Raw genomic sequence first — 17,285 nt, 5'->3', positions numbered from 1 at the left:
ACCATTATCTATCATTATATCATTAGTATTTAAAATAGTTTTTTAATAATAATTTATTTTAGATTTTATCAAATATATTTTAATTAGTTTTAAATTTAGTAAATAACATAGTTTAATAATTTTATATATTTTATATTATCGATTAGTTTTACAATAAGTTTAAATTTTAAGAAATATTGTTTTTTTTCAAATTCTTTTTTAAAAAAATGGCATCTCGTAGAAATACTAGTGTATTGTGGTACCATTTTGAAAAAATTGATAGTATGAAAGCAAAGTGTAATGTGTGCAACCAGCAGATAAAGTATAGTTCAACAACCGCCAATTTAAAGAGTCATTTAAAAAGAAAGCATATTTCCATATATGCTTCGTTGCAAGAAACTGAGGCAGGAAGTTCACAGCAGACTCGTATTTCACAGTATATGAGTAATTCCGGAGAGGCTATACCAAGTTCTAGTAGTGCTCAACAACAACCTACAAGTGTGCGTCAGAGGGTATTGGAGACTTTTATGACTAAAAAATTAGCAGCGAACAAAAAAAAATGATTGACCAAGATTTGATGGATATGTTCATTGATAGTTTCCATGCATTTTCATTAGTTGAAGAAAGAGCGTTTAAAAAGTTGATGCGGTGGATACCAGGATATGTTCTTCCATCTAGAAAGACTGTTTCAGGATCCATGCTCGAGGAGCAATACAACAAGGCAGTTGAAAATACAAGAGCAGAAGTTTTAGCTGAAGCACAAACTATTTGCATAACGTTAGATGTTTGGACTTCTAGGGTTACTGAAGCATATGTGGCAGTTACAGGCCATTATATTACAGACAATTATAACTTAAAAACTGTTCTTCTCGGATGCTGTCAATTTGAAGGAGCGCATACATCAGAAAATCTAGCAATAGAAATTCAAACAATCCTTGACAATTGGAAATTGCTTCAGAAGGTAAATTTTGCCATTAGTGATAATGCCAATAACATGAAAAAAGCCATTAAAGACATTTTAAAAATAAAACATTATGGATGTTTTGCGCACACTATTAATTTAATAGTAAATGATGGCCTCAAGTTGATTAAGAGTGAGATCGATATAATAAAGAAAATTGTTGGCCACTTCCGGAGGAGTGTCACTGCATGTGAAAAACTGCAGAAATACCAAATGCAGCAATATGGACACACAAAAAATTGATTCAAGATGTCGAAACAAGGTGGAACTCCACCTTTTACATGGTGAAACGATTTGTCGAGGTTGAAGAGTCAATAAGGATGACAATGAGTGTTTTAGATGCAAATCTACCATCATTGACTCCTGAAATGTGGAAAATGTTGCCACAACTATGCTTAATTTTAAAACCATTCGAAGATATTACCACCACTGTAAGTGGTGAAAATTACCTGACAGGAAGCCTGGTAATAGTGTTAGTAAGATGTTTGAATGAGTCATGCAACAAATTATTGGCACGAAATGACCTGTTGCCAGTAATTAGAAGAATCACTGAAATTTTTAAATCAGGAATTAATGACAGATTTCCAAATGTCGAGAGGAGCAAGACATTTGGAATCTGTACATTATTAGATCCTAGGTTCAAAATGAAGGGTTTCTCAAACATAGAAGATGCAAAAATTATTAAAGAAGATCTTAAGCAAAAAGTAGCAAAAATCATTGAAGAACGAAGACTTTTAGAGAATGTTGTTCCCATGCCATCAACGTCCATGGAAGATATTGATGAGTATAACCCATGGACTATTTTAAATAACCTAGTAGGAGCATCACTGCATCAATCGACTCCACTATGTGCTGCTATAAAGGAAATTGATATATATCTCGCTGATGATAGCTTGCCTATGAAATCTGCAGAAGGTATATTAAATTGCCCAATGCAATGGTGGAGAAATCACCAGCATGTTTATCCAATTTGGCGAGATTGTTTAAAAATCAATGCAATGTTGTAGCTACCTCCGTTCCTTGTGAAAGGATCTTTTCAAAAGCAGGCATGGTTATTACGGATAGAAGATCGAGACTACAAAATACAAAAGTCGAAAAATTAATGTATTTAAATGTAAATTTAGATCAAAATCGATTTGATAAAATTTAAAATTGTTAAAATTTTAGTTTTGTTATGTAACAAATTATATAATCTATTTGAAATTTATAATTATAGTTAAAATGTATAATATATGTAAATATTTGAATAAAATGTACTTATAAAAATGATTTGTTTAATTTATAAGATTTCATAAAAACTTCTATTTAAGTTAATCTTCATTTGATTTTTCAGGCTATATGGAATATCATGTCATATAAAAATCTTCTTAGTTAACAAGGTCATAAATAGATAGATGAATACTAACTTTCAAATGTTTTGTTACTAATATTTTTCGTTATATCCATAACATTTTTAATTTGAAATTACTTGAAGTCATTTTTTAAACCTAACCTGAAAATAAATTATTGAGTTATATAAATTATTTGTTTATTATGTGAAACATTGCTATTTTAATTATAAATTCGTTGTTTCAGTATACTATATCCTTTTGCTTTAAAATTAAAAATAAACAATATGATGGGATACACAGTTCAACTTCTAAACCTTGTTATTGATCAAATGATTTGACATTTAACTGGGACGAACATAGATAAGGAACAAACTTCATTAACTTTCAACGAAACAGTATTTTCAACTCATAGTTATTAACGTTGCCAGCGTTGAATCGTTAAAATCAACTATAGTTGAAATTTAACTAGTTTTTCAACTAGTTGACGAGAACCCGTTAACCGTTTCGTTTCGTTGACGGAAAAAACGTCAACGACCCATCACTAGTTTTCATGAACAAGTCATCAGGTTGGACAACATTGAGCACATTTTAAATGCGAGTTTTTCGGCGGCAAAATTTGAAATCTTCCTGTTTGTATCACTCCTGTGATTATGGGAGATTAGTTGGTAGCTGGATCTGAGCGGTTGATAAGATAAAACACTAGTTCTTGGTTGATCTTGATATTTTATTGTTTACTATTTTTACAATTAAATAATTTGTTTGATAACCTTTTGGTTATCAATAATCAGAGACTACATTTTTAAATAAAGATCTAAACAGTAAGCCTGACTTGACTCCTGATTTCTGACTTCTCCTGACTTCTGACTTGACTTCTGATTTCTGACTGCTTAACTAAATCTTAACTACTTCTTATATACTAAATAATTGAATACAAAACGTGATTCCAAAATCTAACAGCAAGGACTTCGGATAACCTTCAAATAGCACGTAGTGCTTTAATAAAAACAATAAATAATAAATTATATTTGTGATTACAGAATAATATATATATATATTTTGTAGAGTTTCGAACAAGAATCCAAAAATAATACAAAATAAAAAAACAAGAAAAGTTTTTGATAAACAATTTCTTTATTTAATTATTTGTTTACTGTCAACGTTTCGGAACTAGGTACGTTCCATCTTCAGGACATCTGTCAAGAAACATGATCTTGATGAGATTTTAGCAAACAATATGTTTAGGAATAGAAAATAGATTTTTCTTAAATAATAAATTAATTGTAACAAATAATAATGTACAGAAATATGATAATATGATCAAAATGAAAATGATAAAAATAAATGAGTGGATTATCAGAACAGGATATTAAAAATGATAGAAATTTTATGGAAAAATTATTTTAAGAAAGGGTTAATGATAAAATTGAATTAATTACATGTATGTTTGAATATACGTTAGCACTTTTTCACTAAACAAGAATTTTTGACAAAAAATGAATTTGTGAGTTATTTTTCCGCCGAGTAGTTAACTTTTGTAAATCAAAATTACTAAAAGTGTTGTCTTTTTTTAAAATTATTATTTGAAAACAAATAATATTGTATTCGATGTTATACTATTGGCATTTGGAAACGAACTAACTGTATTTGGTGGTTCATATGTAACACGTGTAAACACTTGAAACGAGAACTGTGAGATTGTATGTGTGTGTTTTTTTCATGTTAGGGTGTAAATACCTAAATTATTGAACTTAAAAGGAAGTCGATATTAATTGTTTGTCAAAAAGTGTAAAAAATTTAAATATGAATCATGTAATAGGTTGTGACCTGATCTAATGTTGACACTGTTAGAAACATTCATGAGAATAAGACAACTCTCCGCGAATAATCTCCTAAAGATGCAACTTTCATGATATAAAATCTTTGGAGTGAAATTAAATGAATGGGCGTTTTCTATAGAGTGTTGTACTAGGGTACTTTTGAAATTTTTTTGTTTATGGTGGACCACACTTAGTTCATGTTGTCTCATTCTCTTGTGTACATATTGCGAGGTTTGTCCAATATGTTGAAAAGCACAGTCATTACAAGAAACAGAATATACTACATTAGTATTGAAATTGGATGGGGTAGGGGATTTAATGTTCGTAAAGAATTGGTTGAAGGAGTGTAAGGATGAGCCTGATACTAAAATGTTTTCTTCTAACAAAATTTTGGCAAAATAATAATATAAATCTTCAACGTATGGTATGCTGCAGTAAATAAGATTGGTGTTTTTGATGTTGGTACTGGTATTGGGAGAATTAATTTGTGTTTTTAAAAAAGTTCGTCTTTTTTGAATAACTGAATGAATGAGATTTTTTGGGTAACCATTTTCAATTAGAGTTATTTTTACTAGGGATAAATTTTGTGGATGGAAAGTTTGGTGAGACAACAAAATAGCATGGTCTGTAAGGGAAATAATAGTGTTTATCTTATAGTTTCTGGGACAGTATGAGGAATAGTGTAAGTATCTACCCGACCATGTAGTTTTTCTATACCAATTTGTTCTAATAAAGTTATTAGTGTTGTAAACGGATACATATATATATATATATATATATATATATATTAAATATAAATATATATATATTAAAATTTTAATAATTTTGATGTAGAGATATGTGAGAATCTGTCTTCAAGGCAATACATCAATTAAAAACTTGTATAAACTTATAACATTCTTATTGTTTCCATACGTTTCGACACATTGTTTTGTGTCATCTTCAGTGGACTCTATAGAGACTCTATATAAACTATAGTTTGAAAGCACAGATAGAAATTATTAATTAAAGCTAATTTATAAGAAAGTGGTACGGTGTGAAAACTTACATGTAATTGTAGTAATTCTAATTATTTCATAATTATAATTGTTCACAATGCACAATAAAAAAAATCTTGTAATTTTAAATCAGAATAAATCAGAACAAATATATAAAAAATTTTAAAACGAATTTTTTATTGTATAGTAGGTACATCTCGCAATTCCGTATTCCGATGCAAGAGTGAAGCCTAAATGTGCACCAATGTGCGCATCCAGAGTCGGTCCTGCCTTGCATGCGATCGGAAATGAAATTTATAATATATATATATTTTTTTAATTGTTTATAATAAACAATCTAACTTAACTATGGATACGGAGACACAAAAAGCATATTCAATTTGCAATGTGATACAGTAGAAACAATTAACCGATTTTTAACCCTACAAGTTAGTAAATTATTGTTTTGCTTATTGTTAAATGTACTTATTACATTTTTTCTTCGTTTGAAGTTAACGTAAAATCGAAAAAAAATTATCTAGTGTTCATCCCCTAAGCGCAAACCTACGAAAGTTTAAATTAATTATTGGGCATTATTGATGAAAAATTGCGAGCTGATTTATTTGAAACGGTACTTATTAAAGAAATATATACTAATTATAATAGAAGAAATGAAAAATGGGGAGCCAGTGCTTAGAAAATGGTTTGTTTATTCCGAGAAATTGAATTGTAACTTTTGTTTTTGTTGCAAATGTTTCGCATCTGTTGAACTTTGAATGTTGAAGATGTGCGTGGAACAAATATGAAAAATTTACGTTTGAACAAAAATCTTAAGGCTTGTTTATACCTAGTGGTGTCCATACTCTAAATTTAATAATTATTAACTACACAGAAATAATACATATCAAATAAAATAATTTTTTTTTTCAATATTGTACAAGAAATGTGTAATTTCTTTGCATTTTTCACTGATTTTTGAACAATACTTCTAAAATACGTTAAAAATTTAACTTTAAAACAATAAGCTGATACGACACTAATAAATGTGTGCATCATGAGTGTTACCATATTACTAATAAACATTATACAAAATTTTTATATGGTGTATTTATTTTTACTCAACTTAAATTTGCTACAATATAATTGCAAATAAGTTTTACTTCAATCGCGTGTGATTCTTACGCGCACTCTTTTTTTTATATTTCAAAATATTTTTGAAATTTTTTGCAGCGCGATTGCTTTGAAAAAAGTTCATAATTTTCAAAAAATGTCAATATACATATAAAAAACGTTTCTTAAAAGGCAATTTTTTCATTTTTCTAAAAATCTTGAAGCTCTTTATAAAATGTAATTTTTAGTACGAGAAGTTCCAGGAATTTGTAGTAATTAATGGAATAATGCCATGCGTCACTAGTTTAATTTTTTTGAACTAGGCGCTATAAGCTTTGAAGTGCACAAATTTGTCGTCCTAAGAGGGCTCGAGATCTGAAGAACATATTTTTCTTTAACTTTCAGCTAGTTTTAAACTTTATATTAGCCAGATTGCCAAATTTGATAATAACTTATTAACCAATTTGATAATTTACGTTCGGAGAGGGAGGCAAAGCAAAGTAATAAGTTTTAATAATCGGCTATTTGAATCCAAATTTTGCATTGCAATCGCATTGTGTTTTGTTAATTATATTTCTTGGAATAAAAAATGTTATTAAAAAAAATTAGGTAATTACATTTTATAACATTTTTTTCTCACTATCCAAATTTTGCCGCCCCCGAAAATCTGCGCCCTGGGCAGTAGCCCCGACTGCCCCTACTGTAAATCCAGCACTGGAAATATATATGAAAAAATTATATGATTTGCACATGCATCCTGTGCTCACTTAAACTAAACAATAATCATAATATATTTAACGAATTTTTAACATTATTTACAAATTACATTCAAATCACCCAAAGCAAGTGGGTTAAAGTCGTGCAATTTTTTAATTTGCCCCCCCTTTAAATTTAAAAATAGATTTTTCTGTGGGGCGTGTGCCCCACGTTGGGAATTACTAGTCTAGAAGTACAATTTTTTAATCTACTACCAGGTTAATTTAATCTACTATCAATAATTGAGTGATCATCAATCCCACAGCATCTTCATCAGATTTTTAAAAGATCAATGTCTATGAATATGCATACAAATCTTAAATTGTAGGCCGAAATTTAGGCAATAAGTCTATTGAAATATCAGGGTAACTCTTTTGCTATAAATTGTCAACTAATTCACCAATAAATAAATGTCAATAAAACAATGATTAAAAAAAATTACCAATAAATGTTGGATTGTAAAAATTTACAAGCGATTGAACGGCTTATATTTTTGCCTTAGATGGCAAAAAATTCATCATATTATTAAAATATTACATTTTTTTGCAGTTCTTATGCTTTTGTATTTATAGAATTGCTTTTTTCGCTACAATCAATTTCCATTATATGAATGTCTTATTTAATTATTTATTTTATTCGACTAACGCCCGCTATGTCCGAAACAAGCCCAACTTATATTCGAAATAATCGGGCATCAGACACTTTTCGGTCTTAAAGTAACATATGTGAAATTTGAAATACACTACTGTATTGTAATTAATTTTTCAGTTCATACACCTCAATTTGTAACTAAATTAAAAACGACTTTGATAAAACCAGTGGTGTTGTGCTAATATTTTTTTGTCGGAACGCTAAAATTTAAAAACTGGTTCATAAACCGGTTCTCATGTTTTTTCCGGTTCCGTTCGAAAAGGAAAGAAACAAAAAAAGAGTGCGCGTAAGGATCACACGCGATTAAAGTAAAACTTATTTGCTACTGTATAAAGTAGCAAATTTAAGACGAGTAAAAATAAATACATCATATAAAAATTTGGAATAATGTTTATTAGTAATATGGTAACACTAGTGATGCACACATTTATTAGTGTCGTCAATCATTATACACATTTATATAATGATAAATTATAAATTATATATTTATGATTGCATTAAAAATATGTATAATATTTACAAACAATAATGTAATCAAAGTCGTACTTGAAATATGATATGATCGTTTTAAAGTAATTGCTGATTAATAAATTCTATAATATTCATTCACACAGTGGATTATGTTAAACAACGCCTAAACAAATATTGTTTTTGCAAATTAACTCATCCTGTAACAATTGTGTTTGAAGAACTTCATGTAATTAAAATTAACATGCATTCATTTACTGTTTGTATATTTTTTTACTTTTTCGCTGACGATATAATATAATCTCATCCTTGAACAGCTGTAATATCCGTCTTGCCTAACAAATTGAAGCCATACTTTTATATTTGTTTTATTTATCAAGCCCTGCACATAGCTTGATCTATGAATCATTTGCTTTTTTATGTGAACGTTAATGCAATGATCATCATCAATATTACGAGGTAATAAATTAACCATATTATCAACGTCAACAGGCACATTTATAATTTGGCCAAATAATCCAAATTGTCCATTTGCATGTCGCAATCGTCTAATTTGCATGAAACACAACCTAGGTGAAATTAACCTTTCAAATACAGTATCTAGTTTAGGTAGATAATTTGGTATAGGTGGAAATACAAACCCGTTAAATTTACACAAAGTGGGAATTTTACCCGAATTTAATATCTTTCGACAAGTTTGACATCCAACCTGATTATTTGAATCAATATGCAAAAAACATTATTAAGAATTTGTTTTTGAGCATCATTTGATATTTCTAAGTCACTTTGAAGCCAAAGTCGATCACAGACAAAACATACATAGCCAAAGCTATCATTTCTTACGCAGCGCAGATTTTTCCTTAGTTTCATTATTTATTTGCGATCATTTGCGAGCACTACAATTATTCATGGGGGACGGGATAAAATATTCTTCCGATCCTGACATTTTTATTAACTCACGAATTATACTGCTAACCCATGTCGCGCCTAAAAAAGTTTTACTTCAAAAAATGTTTAGAGACTACGAGCTAAATACAAAACTCAAGTGAAAGTCGACACATTTTGTTTTGTTTTTGACATATGATTTGACATTTGATGTATTTTTTGTTTTGCTCGCAGACTAGATCGAATAATTGCGATAGCTGCGCTTACTAGCGTCGTAGTCTTCAACTTCACGTTGGCGTTTTCGTTGCAATGGTACGGATTTACACCCGTGTCGCGCCTAAAGAAGTTTTTACACCCAAGTCGCGCCTAAAGAAGTTTTACTTCAAAAAATTTTTTCGACGATTTTTATTATTATTTTTTTGACGGTAGATACTATAGTCTTCTAGAATCTATTTAAGTTACGAATAGTCGCCATGTTTGTTTATGTTCCTTCGTGATCGTTGTGGCGCCACACTATGCTCGTTGTCGTTCGTTCTTGTACGCAGTTCTTGCTTGTCCATGTTCGTTCGTTAGGTACACGAACATAAATGAACGTACCAGAACGAACGGAAATAGCATAGTGTGGACGCCACAACGATCACGAACGAACATAAACAAACATGGCGAGCAATGTTCCGCAACTTGTCGGTACATCAAAGGGAATTGTTCGTTCACGTTTGAACTCGTATGTGCAGTGTGGACGCTACCACGAATGTTGACAAACATTTTTCTTTTTGAAGTAAAACTTCTTTAGGCGCGATATGGGTGTAAAAATTTCTTTAGGCTACACGGGTGTAAATCCGTACAAATGCAACGAAAACGCCAACGTGAAGTTGAACACTACGACGCCATAAGCGCTGATGTCGCGAGTATCCACTCCCGTCATGTCATGCGTAAGTCGAGCGCTAAACCCTATATGAACTTGCATTAATGAATCACGTTTTTATGTTATGTCCTCATGGAATAAGACTTTTCTTAGAGAATAAATGTATCATGGAATATAATAAATTTATACTGAATCTCGTTGAAGACAAAATAATATCTACTGCCACGGATATTTGTGTAGGTTGCCATGCGACATATCAACAATCATACATTCGTCAGCAGTTTCACAAAATCGGTTATTGATACCGGGGGTTTGCCGTATGAAATAATTTTAGTTCTGAATAAATTTTACATAATAACAACTAATATTGATGTAAGTGATGGCTTAGCTAATGGTTGTGTAGGAAAATTAGTGTACATAGAACGTGGCGATAATGATGAACTTCTACGTTTATGGTTTGAATTTCCTGGTAAGATAGGTAACAAAATAAGAAGAAAGCTGCTCATCATATTCAAACTCTTAATATCAGTAGGACAGCTGTGCCGATTCTCAGGAAATCATATTTGTCAAAAGAAATCATTTTCCTTTAGTGTTTGCTTGTGCACTCACAATACACAAATCACAAGGTGGTACTTTTGATAAAATTGTTTATGAATACAATAAAACACATAATCAGCAGCTTCTATATGTTGCATTATCACGAGTTACCAGCATTAATGGATTGTTCATCATTTCTAAAACAACGACAAAAAATTTTATAATGGAAGAAAACGGCCAGCAGGATTAATGGACTTAAAAACTGAATTCCAAAGACTTTCAACTTGTAGATTAATAACACAAGAAGAAAAATGCGAGTCCTATGCAGTTTCTTGCGCCAACGATATTACTGGATATTCCTAATGAAATTACACAAGTAGGTGATATTGCAGTTGTCCGCTGTGTGAACACACAGAATCAAACATTGATTATAGTCGTCCTTTAAATTTCTCCCAATAAAAACATATCAAATATTATTGAATTTCTTCATCAGCAGTTACTTCATTTTTCTAATGAGGGTGCAAAACTTTTAAACACTAATCACAACGAGATACCATTAATTCTTGCTGGAGATTTCAATGTCAATTTTCGTTCAGAAGAATCTCAACCATTAATTGATTTTTTAAATAATAAATTTAATTTAACAATGAATAATTCTCCATTTGATTCAACCACAAGGTATGGCTCGAATATTGATGCAGTTTTCTCCAGAAATGTACATAGTTTACAAAGCAAAATTTATGTCTCTCATTTTAGTTATCACAAACCTATCATATCATATATGAAATATGATAGCAATTAATCTATCGTTGTTGTTTTAAACTGTGTTATTGATGTTATGTGATTATTAATAAATGATTTTTAAAATTCAAATATGATGTTTTTTATTTTTATCTTAATTGCCTACTCATACAATATTAAAAGTTTTACTTCAATCGCGTGTGATCCTTACGCGCACTCTTTTTTATGTTAAAATGTGCATTAATGCATTAATTTATGTTGTGTTTATTGTAAGTTATTGCTGTTATTGACAAATTTTGTAAATTTGATGACTTTAAATAATTTTGCTCTTTCCCGCCACTTTAAATAATAAATCTGACGTTTCACGGTACATCCTCGAATAAAAAGATTCAAGCCCTCACTGCTTTGAGGTGTTTGTTTGGAATTTTTCGCGTTCGTTCGTGTTCCTGTTCGTTCTTCTTTGTATTTTCTTGTTCGACATGTTCGTTCGTGTTCGTTCGTTAGGTGTGGGCGCACCTCATAGACCTTATACAATTTCATGGACTGCTAGTCCCCATACATTTCTCAAGTAAAAAAGTGTCAAAAGATGTTCTATGGTATGAGGGCATACGAGGGTAATTTTGCGGCCGAGATATGTCAAACTCGATCGCTTGAACGTCAAATGAAAGTCCGTGTGTTCGAAATTGTTGGCAAAATATTATATAATATACAATTTATGTTAAACTAATGAATGTAATGAACTATTTATATATTTATTTATTTATTTTAGTTATACAAAGTGTTTAAGGAAAATAAGAAAAAAAATTAAAAAAATATTTTACATATTATAAAATTCACTGAAAATAAGAACAGTTGGCTAGAGCTATTATGGGAAATTAGAAAGCAATAATGAAATACTTGTTTAAATGTAATATATTTATTATTGGTGTTTAAAAAGCACAATTTTTGTGTGAAAGTGGCGTACATATTTATCAACTTTGCTTTTTTTATGTTCTTCATGCTGCATTCTAATTGTTAAATACATTTTTGCGACAAAGTTGATAAGGTCATGATAGTGCTGGACAAATTGCTGGAAATGCCTTGATCTAAAAAAATGTGCAAATCCCAAGTCATTCAACTTTCGGTGAATCGTGCTTTCATATGAACTTTTGTACATTAAATTTAAAGAATTTCGAATTAGAGTTTCTATATATAAACATAATTTAAACATTTCATCGGAAGGATATGAAAGATATCCTCGATTTTTTACATCGATGAATGTCGAATTTCCCGGAATACTTGCAAAGCATTCAGAACAGGTTTTACTGCAATCAGGAACTTTACCACAGACCAAACACATTTTAGAAGACATTTTACTTTTAACAATTTTACAACAGGTTTAGTTTAAAAACCGAGCGATCAACATCACGTGAACCCAAGTAACTGTAAAGTTTAAGCGATCGAGTGCATTCGACTAATCTCGATAAAGCTCGTGTTCGTATTTGACATATCTCGGCCGCAAAATTACCCTCGTATGCCCTCATACCATAGAACATCTTTTGACACTTTTTATGCGCTCAACTAGTAGTCCATGTATTGTATAAGGTCTATGGCGCACTTTAAGGCGGGAAAGAGCAAAATTATTTAAAGTCATCAAATTTACAAAATTTGTCAATAACAGTAATATCTTATAATAAACACAACATAAATTAATGCATTAATGCACATTTTAACATAAAAAAAGAAAAATGTTTGTCAACATTCGTGGTAGCGTCCACACTGCACATACGAGTTCAAACATGAACGAACAATTCCCTTTGATGTACCGACAAGTTGCGGAACATTGCTCGCCATGTTTGTTTATGTTCGTTCGTGATCGTTGTGGCGTCCACACTATGCTATTGTCGTTCGTTCTGGTACGTTCTTTTATGTTCGTTCGTGTTCGTTCGTTAAGGTGCTCCACACCTTAACATAAAAGAACGTACCAGAACGAACGGCAACAGCATAGTGTGGACGCCACGACGATCACGAACGAACATAAACAAACATGGCGAGCAATGTTCCGCAACTTGTCGGTACATCAAAGGGAATTTTCGTTCATGTTTGAACTCGTATGTGCAGTGTGGACGTCTCAACGAACGCAAACGAACATTTTTGTTTTAATAATTTTAATAATTTAATAATATTTTTTATAATTTAATAATAATGTTAATAATTTAATAATATTTACTTTTAATTACTGTGTACAGTTTGAAAATTTTAATATATTTACTTTTAATTATTGTGTACAGTTTGAAAATTTGAATGAATTATGGAATGGTCAAATGACGTAATTTTATCATTCATAAATGAAATAAAAAAGTTTCCTATAATATGGGAGACTAAAGACCCATTTTATAAAATTATTAGAAAAAAAACGATGCTTGGGAAAGTGTAGGCAAAACGTTTGTCAGAAGCTGCAGTAAAGAAGAAATTGCAGTCTTTACAAGTAAATATTAAACTTGTTATCGTACATAGACATTCAACATATATGTTGAGGATGAGAGTATGAAAATTGAGTATAGTTAGCTCAAACCTGGAATGTTCAGCTTGCTCCGAATATGAATGCTGAGGAAAGAAAACGACTCAAAATATAAATATTAAATACAAAAACTGAGTGAAATTAATTGAATAATTTATTTACAGTATATTTACAAAATATACACGAACAAAAATCACACAAAAACCAGTGAAAATGCCGTATGATTAAAGCTTACATCCATATCAATAATAAAACTGACGTTTCACGGAACATCTACGAACAACGAAAATTCAAGCGCTCACTGCTTTTAAGCGCTTGTTCAAGTTCGTTTGGAATTTTTCGCGTTCGTTCGTGTTCCTGTTCGTTCTTCTTTGTATTTTCTTGTTCGACATGTTCGTTCGTGTTCGTTCGTTAGGTGTGGACGCACCTTTAGATGTGGCGCACCTTTAGAAAACATCGGCTCACTAGCGCCGAATTCTCACCTACATGTCGATAACACGAATCACGGTTTGTGATGGAGGATTTTGCATTGACAGCAAGTGTCAAATCGTTAATCTCTTGATGGGTTCTCAATTAATAATGTAAAAGTTGAAATTATTTTATCACATTCAGAAAAGTTATTGATAAAACTTGACTATTATTTAGTACACAACTATTTTTTTTGTGAAAATATTTAAAAATGTCGGAGGAGACAATTACGTCTATGAATGATCAGGCAGTTAAAATTGGACTACCAGAATATTCACCAGAAGACATTAAACTCGAAATGGAGGATGATTTTGATGATCCCGATGTTAGTGTTAAATCTGAATCGTGTGCTGAAGATGGTGATACGTGTTTAGAAAGATTTATGAATTCCGAGGTGACAATTGAAGAAGAAGTCAAACAGGAGTTAGTTGAGACATCAACTTATGAATGTGACATTTGCAATAGATCATTCGCAAAAACACATCATTTAAAAGAACATATGGCCGATCATATTCATAACAATAGAAAAGAACGTCCTTTCAAATGCGAAATCTGTTACAAGACTTTTAATCAATTAAATACTCTGAAAATACACATACTCATACACAGTGGTGAGCCCCCCCACAAATGCAGTACGTGCAATAAGAGATTCACACAATTATCTAAAATGAAAAGTCACATGCTTATTCACAGAGGTGAGCGACCCCATCGATGCAGTATATGCAATAAGACATTCACACTATCAGGTAATCTGAAAAAACACATGCTTATTCATAGTGGTGAGCGACCCCATCGATGCAATATATGCAAAAGGGCATTCATGCGAACAGCTGATCTAAAAAAACACATGCTTATTCATAATGGAGTACGCCCCCATGCATGCAATATATGCAAGAAGACATTTACGCGATTAAATTGTCTGAAAAGACACATGATGATACATAGTGGAGTACGTCCCCATGAATGCAACATATGCAATAAGACATTCACAGTTTTAAGTAATCTGAAAATTCACAAGCTGATACACAGTGGAGTACGACCCCATGAATGCAATATATGCAAAAAGACATTTACACAATCAGGTCATCTAAAAAGTCACATGCTGATGCACAGTGAAGTAAGTCCCCATGAATGCAACATATGCAATAAGACATTCACAGAAAGAGGTAGTCTGAAACGCCACTTGATCGTTCACACTGGAGTACACCCAAAAAGACATTCACAGAAAGATACATAAATGAGAGCCTTCCTATAAATGTGAAGTATGTAATAAGGAATTTAATTGAAGAGACACATAGCACTTCATAGTCAGAAGCGTGGTGAAGATCAATGAAACATAAGCATATTTGTTCACTTAAATTCAAATATTGTGAAATTTTCTTGTATGTAATGATATGTATAAATAGTATGAAATATACAGTAAACACTACATTACTTTTGTTTCATTACATGGACTGTAGAATCAAAGTAAAAGTTTAGGTATTTGTTTTATTTATTTTCAATACAGCAATGTGTAGTTATTGTTTCACGATTTTATAAAGAATTTTATTACCTTTTTATTGATATTTAAAAATATATATATGTCTTCTAACAAAGTTTGAAGATATTGTGCAAAAATTGAAAAAATGTTCGTTGGTAGTAACATTATGTGGACTGTAAAATTAAAGCCAAAATTTGAGTATTTGTTTTATTGAAGTAAAACGTCTTTAGGCGCGACTAGGATATAAATACGTACAAATGCAACGGAAGTGTGTTCGTTCGCTCTTAATGAGATCATTTCTATACGGGTCGATTGTGATTAGTAGTCGTGTATGTAAAGAGATCTGTCGTATGCGTACCGATATTAACAAGGAAATCGGCATAGATAAACATTTTAAAGTTACGTCGTAGTACAAATCTTGATTTAATGAACAATGCCTGAATCAGAAGAATATTTTATTCAGTCCCCCATAAATAATTATAATAAAAATAATAAAACAAATGCAGCATTTGCGCCGTGTATGAAACATAAGTTTATTGAAATAATTTCTATATTTTTCGTTGTTTCTATAAATCATTGAAGTTATTGAAATGGAAAATATTTTTTAGGCAAAACAGATATTACAGCCGTGCCTGGGTATGTGGCCGCCTGCGTGCGAGCATTTTTTGGCCGCCCTTGAGAATAACATAATAGAAAAATATCAATCACATCACATTACATAAAAATCGATTCGTAACTTTTATGTTTTTTACGTTTCTAGTCATTCTGAATCGTTTGAGACTAAATTTGAAAAAAGTGTGTATATGAGCCGATTTTTAACTTTTGCCAATGTTTTCTCTGAAAAAAACGGTTAAATCAATTTCAAAAGTCATTTGATGTTACTAGACCAAGCCGTTTCTAATCAACTTTCGTATACTTCTAATAACTCACGTATACAATTTTTCGTACACGTTTTAGCCAAAAATCCTGCATCGTTTTTAAACATTCTGAAACTAAGCATAGCGTGTAATTTTTATGTTTTCTGAAACGTTTCTCAATGTTTATTTCTTGTACAATGATATGTAATTTTTAAATCATCTATAAAAAATAACTAACATGTTTAGAAAATTTGTACAAAATTGAATAATCTGCGATAGTTTTTCATATTGCAATTCATGCACTCATGAATTAATATATAAATTCATGCATCTTGCTTTAAGGCAAAGTTGCCACTTACACCAAGTTATACATTTATTAATGATTTGGAAACAAAGCTCTCAATAGCCGATTTTTGATTCGATCTCGCTTTCAATACGGCTGATTTTGACTACGGTCGTCTTTTAACTTTAATTCAGTGGACTTTTATTTAAAGCAACCGCTTTTTATTATGGCCGTTTTTTGTGTATGGCCGCCCCAAAAGGCGGCCGCCTGCGTGCGGTGCACGCATTACACGCTGGCCAGACGCGGCCCTGATTTGTACCAGAATGGCGCTTAGCGCTGTGTCTAGCCTGGGTGATTTTTTTTTAATTTTCAATTAATTAAAATTAGAAACAAAAAATTTTTTTCCAAAAGCAATTGTTTTGTTTGAACAAGCAGAAAGTTCTTTGAATCAATTAAATCGGACGCTTAGTTCTCTCAAAAACTGCCATTTTTTTAACATTTAGCTCTGTATCTCCGAAACCGCTGAGCCTACCTTTGCCAAAAACTAATAACCACTTTTCCCCGTCATTGCGAATTGATTGCTTTTTGGATTATACAAATCCGTTCTCAGAAAAACTCG

At 31.1% G+C, this 17,285-nt stretch overlaps 3 protein-coding genes across 3 annotated transcripts; all 3 read left to right on the top strand.

Annotated features, from left to right (window-relative positions):
- The first annotated feature begins 538 nt into the window (after positions 1-538).
- Positions 539-1,183, top strand: LOC113391217 (zinc finger BED domain-containing protein DAYSLEEPER-like). The gene has a single exon (XM_026627168.1). The coding sequence runs from the start codon at positions 539-541 to the stop codon at positions 1,181-1,183; it is 645 nt and encodes a 214-aa protein (XP_026482953.1).
- Positions 1,184-1,260: 77 nt separating this feature from the next.
- On the top strand, positions 1,261-1,947 carry LOC113391216. The gene has a single exon (XM_026627167.1). It carries the CDS (start codon positions 1,261-1,263, stop codon positions 1,945-1,947), a length of 687 nt encoding a protein of 228 aa, XP_026482952.1.
- A 12,310-nt stretch (positions 1,948-14,257) lies between these two features.
- On the top strand, positions 14,258-15,283 carry LOC113391214 (zinc finger protein 665-like). The gene is made up of 3 exons (XM_026627166.1): positions 14,258-14,405; positions 14,740-14,792; positions 15,065-15,283. The coding sequence occupies exons 1-3, from the start codon at positions 14,258-14,260 to the stop codon at positions 15,281-15,283; spliced, it is 420 nt and encodes a 139-aa protein (XP_026482951.1).
- Positions 15,284-17,285: the final 2,002 nt, after the last annotated feature.

The sequence above is a fragment of the Ctenocephalides felis genome, unplaced genomic scaffold (assembly GCF_003426905.1).
Source record: "Ctenocephalides felis isolate EL2017-DRISC unplaced genomic scaffold, ASM342690v1 CF-g0.4_SCAFFOLD_00845, whole genome shotgun sequence".
NCBI lineage: Eukaryota > Metazoa > Arthropoda > Insecta > Siphonaptera > Pulicidae > Ctenocephalides > Ctenocephalides felis.
The sequence above is the reverse complement of the archived record's forward strand: the minus strand, read 5'-3'. Positions and strand labels throughout refer to the sequence as shown.